Raw genomic sequence first — 7,870 nt, forward strand, 5'->3', positions numbered from 1 at the left:
GGCACTGCCATTGTCCATATGGGTATCTCTCCAGTGAGGAGAGGCAAAGACTGAGGCAGGGGTTGTCTCAAAAATGCAGGATGGAGGGCAGGGGCCCCTTTCCCCTTGTCTGAGGGCAGCCGTCTCCACCCAGTCCACCGGCCCCCTAGACACTGCCACTCAAACAAGCACATAGTTGCTTCAGATCATATTTATTGTGGGGTCAGGGGTGGGGATCTTGGGGTTCCAGGGCAGCAACTGGCTGTCGGGGTGTCAGGGGCGAGGCGGTCCCGGGCCCCCGGAGTACGCGCAGGATCCAGGCGGTGCTCAGGGCAGTAGGCGGCGCGCTGATCCAGGCGGTGCTCAAGGCAGGAGGCGGCGCGCTGGGGGCTGGGGTGCGGGGGTCTCCAGACGCTTTACGCGCAGCAGGGCCCCCAGCACGCCCTCAGGGGGAACCTCAGGGCCCAGGTCCTGGTCAGCGGCTCGGCGGAGGCGACGCGGGGCAGCCACAGCTTCGGGGTCTGCGCTTCCCGCGAGGATCCGCCCCAACAAATACCTGCAGGGGAGCAGAGCGGAATGCAGTGAGGACGTGTCCGTGCGCCAACGCCCCGGCCCTAGGACCTGGACAGCGCCGCTACCCCTGACCGCCTGGGGACCTGGCAGCCACCTCCCACCCATCCCACTGCTTCCAGGAGACAGATGTCTCCGCCTTCCATCCCTGAAACTATAGTTTCCCCGCCTCCCATTCGGACGAAGGAAGCCGGCCAGGCATCTCTGCCTCCACACCCTATGTCCAGGACTAGAAAATTTTCTCCCAGGGTTCCAGGACCTAGGTGTTCGCACCTCCACCCCGTGAAGCAGGCCCCCGCCGCTCCTCGCCCTCCTCCTCCCGGGATGTAGGCGCCCGCCCCCGCCCCGACCACCCCTTGTGGGGGGGACCTCAGCAGCTCCGGATCCAGGTCCGGCGTCTCGTCGCCGGTGTCCTCGGCATCTGGGCCCGTGGGGCCGTCGTCGTAGACTGGGGGCCGGGGTCTGAGTGCCGCGGCGGGGGCAGAGGCGGGAACAAGCTGGGCTGCGAGGGCAGCGGGGTCCAGGCGGGCGCGGAGCAGGGCTCGGGCGAGCTGCGCGGCTGGCGCGTCGGGGTCGTCCTCCAGGCCCAGCGCCGGGTCGTTGGTGCGGGGCGCGCCCCAGACGCGCAGCAGCTGCGCCAGGACGCGCGCTTGCTGATCCTCAGCCTCCTGCGCCTCGGCCCGCGCCCGCTCCTGCCGTTCGGCCTCCAGCAGGTGCGCCAGCGCCCGCGCCAGCTCCTGCACAGCCCCCGCCGCCTCTCCTCGAGTCGCTGCCCGCCGGAAGCGGCGGGGAGTGCTGGCCTCAGCCTTTGGCGGAGAGGCTGCGCCCAGGCTGCGGGGCTCCTGCGGGAAGACAGGTGGGGAGCGAGAGGTCGTCACCGTCCGTCAGGCCAGGGACCCCCAACCCGGGGGACTCCGTGGATCTCAAATATCCCTAGATGCCAACATGCCAACAAAGGCACCATGGCCCCTCAAATATGAGTAGACACCCCTAAGGTCAATGGAGACCTCCAAATATCTCTGGACACTTTTAGGACCACCAAAGACCCCTAGATTCACCACCCCTAACGATTTCCTAGTGACTCAGAACTTGTCCCAGGGCTGCTGAAGACCAGGGTTTTTGTTTTGTTTTGTTTTGTTTGCGGTACGTGGGCCTCTCACTGTTGTGGCCTCTCCCGTTGCGGAGCACAGGCTCCGGACGTGCAGGCTCAGCGGCCATGGCTCACGGGCCCAGCCGCTCCGCGGCATGTGGGATCTTCCCGGACCGGGGCACGAACCCGTGTCGCCTGCATCGGCAGGCGGACTCTCAACCACTGCGCCACCGGGGAAGCCCAAGACCAGGTTTTTTGGTTTGTTTGTGTTTGTTTGTTTCATAGGAGTAGCGATGGTAGATACGACAGCTATGGATTTTTCTATATTGATGTTGTGGACAACAGGAACCTGTATTTGCATTTTATAGATTCCTATTGTCCACTTGTTTTACCCTAAAGGTAGCAGACTGTTCTGCACCTTGCTTTTTGGAATCTAGATCTAGATCAGTACCTTAAGAGCATCCTTTCTCTCTCTCTTCCTTCCTTTCTTCTGTATTGATTCTCTTTTGTATGGATGTATAATAGTTTATTTAACCAGCCCAATTGATGAACATTTAGGGTGTTTCCAATCTTTTGCTATTCTCATAAATAATGTTGGGATGAATAACCGTGCCCATATATCATTTGGCATGTGTGCAAGTCTATCTGTAAAATAAATTACCCAATGACTAATTTTCAGTTCAGGCAGTTTTGAAACAATTTCAATAAGTTTAAAGAAATAAAAGACTATCAAAAGTATGAGAGAGGAACTAATGACCATTAAAATGACCATGAAGATTTGAAAAAGAAACATCTAGAACATCTAGAAAAATACTTTTAATGAAATCAAAAATTAAATGGGCAAGTTAAGCCGCAGATTCGATTGCAGTGGAAGGAATAGGATTGAACAGAGCTTGGAAACAGATCCACACACACTGACACTTGCTACGACAGAGGGGACACTGCAGAGCAGTGGGGACAGGACCAACTCCTTCAATAAATTGTGCAGGAACAACAAGTGATCCAAATTTGGGAACAATGGAAAGGAAAAGACAAATAATTTTAACTACATTCAAATTAAGAATTTCTTTTTATCCCAAGACACCCTAAAAAGAACGAAAAGTGAAACCAGAGTGGGAGAAGATGCTTGTAGCACAAACAGTCAATAAAGGATTAATGTCCAATAAACAGAGAATGCCTAAAAAGCAGTAGGAGAAAAGCAAACTAATATAAAAATAGGCAAAATTGATGATCAAGTATTTCACAAAAGAGGAACCAAAAACAGTTACTAGGGCTTCCCTGGTGGTGCAGTGGTTGAGAATCTGACTGCCAATGCAGGGGACATGGGTTCGAGCCCTGGTCTGGGAAGATCCCACATGCCACAGAGCAACTGGGCCCGTGAGCCACAGCTACTGAGCCTGTGCGTCTGGAGCCTGTGCTCTGCAACAAGAGAGGCTGCGATAGTGAGAGGCCTGCGCACCGCGATGAAGAGTGGCCCCCTTGGGGCTTCCCTGGTGGCGCAGTGGTTGAGAGTCTGCCTGCTGATGCAGGGGACACGGGTTCGAGCCCCGGTCTGGGAAGATCCCACATGCCGTGGAGTGGCTGGTCCCGTGAGCCACAACTACTGAGCCTGTGTGTCTGGAGCCTGTGCTCCGCAACAAGACAGGCCGCGACAGTGAGAGGCCTGCGCACCGTGATGAAGAGTGGCCCCCGCTTGCTGCAACTTGAGAAAGCCCTTGCACACATTCGAAGACCCAACACAGCCAAAAATAAATAAATAAATAAATTAAAAAAAAAAAAAAAGAGTGGCCCCCACTCGCCACAACTAGAGAAAGCCCTCGCACAGAAACGAAGACCCAACACAGCCAAAAATAAATAAATAAATAAATAAATAAATTTTAAAGAAAAAAAAAATACAAACAAAGTTACTAAACAAATGAAAAATAGTGAACCTCATTAGTAATCAGGAAAATGCAAATTAAAATACCAGTGAGATACACTATGCAGAATACGTCCAAAAGATTGCCAAAATTAAAGTCTGATAATGTCAAATGTTGACATGGATATAGAAAAAATGGAAGCTCTTATACATGGCTGCTGGGAACTCAATTGTTAAGATACCTTTGAGGAACAATTTGGCAATGTCTTAAAAGATGCACATATCCTATGCCACACTCCTGGGGTGTTACACCCCAGACTAGCTTTTGCACATATACTGCTGGGCACAAGTGCATGAAGAACTACAGCAGCACTGTTTGTAATAACATAAAAGTGAAGGGAGGAAAAAAAAAGAAAGAAAAGCTGGAAACAACCCAAATGTTGTTGCTGACGTATTAAGAATGTATCTATAAACCATGATGTACACATGGGATAAAATATTATGCAGCATGGGCTTCCCTGGTGGCGCAGTGGTTGAGAGTCCGCCTGCCAATTCAAGGGACACAGGTTCGTGACCCGGTCTGGGAAGATCCCACATGCCGTGGAGCGGCTGGGCCCGTGAGCCATGGCCGCCGAGCCTGCGCGTCTGGAGCCTGTGCTCTGCAATGGGAGAGGCCACAACAGTGAGAGACCCGCGTACCGCAAAAAAAAAAAAAAAAAAAAAAAATTATGCAGCAATAAAAATAAATGAATTATAGCCACATACTTCAATGCGATGAATCTCACAACCAATGTAGAGAAAAAAAAAAGCAAGTTACAGGATTCCACTGCAGACTGCCTGCGACTACCAGACACCCTGACTACCTAGTGACCCCTAGTGACTACCAGGAGCCACACACCCAGTATGATTCCATTTCTGTGAGGAAAAACTAGACAAGATATTGTTTAGCGATACATACATATGTGACAAGCTGCAAACAAAAGTAAGGGATCAATTAACAGAAAATACAGGATAATTATGGAGAAGAGGGGCTGCCTTAGGGAGAGGCACCCAGGGGCTTCTAACGATTGGTCATGCTCGATTTCTTAAGCTGAGTAATGGGTACACAAGAGGGTTATCATTATTACATTGTATATACATATGTTTAAATGTATTATGTCATATATAAAAAATATTTAATTAAGAAAAACACCATCCTTGACGCAGACAGCCTTGAACTCTTCATGAAGAGTATGTGCTCCAAGTGCCCTTGATGCCCACCACCCCTCAGACACCCCGGGGAATCACACACAATCATGGCCTCACACACACTCATTTGGACTGACAGGCCTTGAGACGTCACATATGCAACTCAACACTGCCACATCCACACGCAAGGAACTGCACATGTTCATGCACACCGATGCTCATGCGGTTACAGTCGCCAAGCCATCCAGATGCAAGAACAAGCACCACCCTTAAAGACATAATGCAGCACAGAAAGAGACATCATGGCTCCTCTCCCCACAATGACACAGCTCCACAAAGAAGCAGGGAGGAACAGCCTCGTGAACACACATACAAAATCCTAGTCACTCAGTTCAACAGAACCAAAATGGGATATGCACTCAGGGATGCAGAGACCACTCTCTCCCAAACAAAAACAAGACCACACAGACACACAGAAAGACACGCCCATAAGTCACGCCATTACCATAGAATTCACAAGCACACAGTGTCACTGAGAAAAGTCACAGGCAGAAGCATCACACACTGCACACCCGGACCCACACTGGCACCTTTGTATGGATGCTCGGAAGCTCTTACATGAAAAGACACACACAGGGAGAGCACACCCTCACGTCCCTATCATCACATCATGCGCACACAAACCGATGCCCGCACCCCCTGCCTTAAAGCGCGCTAGTCCCATGGACAGAGCCACAGGCGGCGGGCGGGCCGAGCCCGGGCGGACCGGCAGAGTGCGGCGGCCCAACTAGCCCCGGACACTGCCACCCGCACACCCAAGAGACCAACCCCGGCATGGCCTGGGTGCAGACTGGCGGCTGGACCCCCGGCCACCCTGGCCGATCTCTCCGCACGTCCCGGGAGCAGGACCAGCGAGAATGAGGAGCCAGAGGCCAGGCACCGACCGTCGCCGGTAGCATCCTCCACCCCACCCCCACGCCGCGCCCGACCCGGGTCGCACCTTTACCGGCCTTGCGCAGAGCGCGGGGGGCGGCTCGAGTAAGCCCAAAAGCAGCAGCACCAAAAGGCCGACGCCCCCGGCCCGCGGCCCGCGGAGCAGCGGCGACCCCGCCATGCTGCCCCAGCGAGCCGGGCTCCGGACGGGCTGACTGGCTGGCAAGTGCGCAGCGCCTGGGCTAGCGGACACGGATGCGGTGCTCTGCGGCTGCGCACGTCAGGGAACCCTGCCCACCCCCTCCCGCCACTCCACGCAGGTGCAGCCTAGGAGCTCCCGCAGCCCCTCCATCCCGCCCGTTGCCATGGAGATGCCCAAGGGGCAAGGTGGCGAGCTGGAGACTGCGATGGCGGTTGCCATGGCGGTCGGAGGGCAGTTGCCAGGGCAACAGACCTTGCTGTCGCCTCAGCAGACAGGCAGGAAAAATTGACGCAGTGGAGGGGAATGAGGGTCTGGTGTCAGCCTCTCCCTCCTTGGGGAGGAGATATATGACTTTGTTCATTGGATAAACAGTTACGGATGCCCTATGGACCAGGGCCTTTACAGGGTGATGGGTTCATTCCAGGTGATGTGACCATACATAGGTCAGTTCACCATTCTAATGTGCAGCCCCTTACCTGCATAAAGGGGTTACTGGTAACTGCTTCCCAGAGTGGCTTTGAAGGTTTAATGACATTCAGCAGGAGCTCAATAAAAGTTCCTTTCTATCCTCTCCTTGTCTGTTTGCCAGTATCTTCATCTCTCCATGGCTTTGTGTTTCTCTTTCTGACCCTATGTGTCCATAGCTCTCTCTGTCTTCCCCTCCCATCTGTCTCTCCCTGCCTCTGATTCTTTCTCTCCCTTCATCTCCACAACACTCCTCCCGTCTGTCTTTATTTTGTTGTCTGTATCTACTTGTTTTTCCATAGATATATAGATAGATACACTGATAGATTTTACTCATATATTGTTCCAAAAGGATTTCAAGCATCAAAAGGATTCAAAGGATTTCTTTGCATTCCTTCATCAAAGGAAACAAAACTTTGGTAAAATTTGTGTATCCATAGGGGGAAAAATGTTAGGAAGGGCATGTCAGTGGTATGGAAGGGCATGTCACTGGGGGCAGGGAGAGATAACTGATGGTTTGTCACGTTCTCCTTTACACTTTTCTCAGTTGTCTGGGGAAGAAAGATTCAATGAATAGGTATTACTATTATAATCAGATAAAAAATAAAGATATTTTCATTTTGGTTGGAATTAAAGTATGGTAACATGACATAAATCAAAAGTGAGGAAAAGAAAGATCCATTTATGTTGTGAATATATCTAATCCATTTATTCTAACTGCCTCTATCTCCTCAGTATTACAGACAACTTTACAATGAAAATCCTTTTACACATCCCCTTTGGACCTGAAGAGTATATACCCAGGGATGATGTAATGGACATGCAATTAAGATGACTCCCATGATCCCTGCCTTCTGATGTTCACATCCTTGGGTAATCCTCTCCTTTGAGTGTGTGTGTGTGTCCAACGGTGACCAGATGTACATGATTACATGTAGATAATTATGTTAAAAATGAGGTTGAAATGATCAACTTGTGAGGCAACTCCCACTCCCTTGCTGGCTTTGATGAAACAAGTGGCCACTTTGGGGAACCTCACATGGCAAGAAACAGAGGGTGGCCTTTAGGAGCCTAGGGTGGCCTTCAGCTGACTGCCAGCAAGAAATTGAAGCCTTCAGTCCTATGACTTCAATGAACTGAATTCTGCCAACAACCTGAGTGAGCTTGGAAACAGATCTTTCCCCAGTCGAGCATCAGATGAGACTGCAGCCCTGGTAAACACCTTAGGGTCTTGTGAGACCCTAAGCAGAGAACCAAGTTAAGCCACACCCTGACTCCTGACCCACAGAAACTGTGAGTTAATGTTTTTTCAAGTTAAGAAGCTTATGGTAATATTGTTACACAGCAATAGGAAACTAGTATAAATGGGATAATAAGACTTCTATAGAGGGATTTCCCTGGTGGTCCAGTGGTTAAGACTCCATGCTTCCAATTCAGGGGGCATGGGTTCGATCCCTGGCTGGGGAACTAAGATCCCACATGCTGCACAGTGTGGCCAAAAAAAAAAAAGACTTCTATAGAGAAAATGTTAAACTTCACTAATAGTTATAAAAGATGATCTGAATAAATGAAGACACATTTCATG

The 7,870-nt window shown here is 51.2% G+C and overlaps 1 protein-coding gene across 1 annotated transcript; it reads right to left on the reverse strand.

The window, feature by feature from the left end:
• Positions 1-173: 173 nt before the first annotated feature.
• Positions 174-5,877, reverse strand: PCSK1N (proprotein convertase subtilisin/kexin type 1 inhibitor). The gene is made up of 3 exons (XM_082609821.1): positions 5,686-5,877; positions 919-1,391; positions 174-535 (listed from the first exon to the last, which is right to left on the reverse strand). Exons 1-3 carry the CDS (start codon positions 5,797-5,799, stop codon positions 343-345), a joined length of 780 nt encoding a protein of 259 aa, XP_082465947.1. The 5' UTR covers positions 5,800-5,877; the 3' UTR covers positions 174-342.
• Between the last annotated feature and the right edge of the window lie 1,993 nt (positions 5,878-7,870).

This window comes from Mesoplodon mirus (genome assembly GCF_964341445.2).
Source record: "Mesoplodon mirus genome assembly, chromosome: X".
Taxonomy (NCBI): domain Eukaryota; kingdom Metazoa; phylum Chordata; class Mammalia; order Artiodactyla; family Ziphiidae; genus Mesoplodon; species Mesoplodon mirus.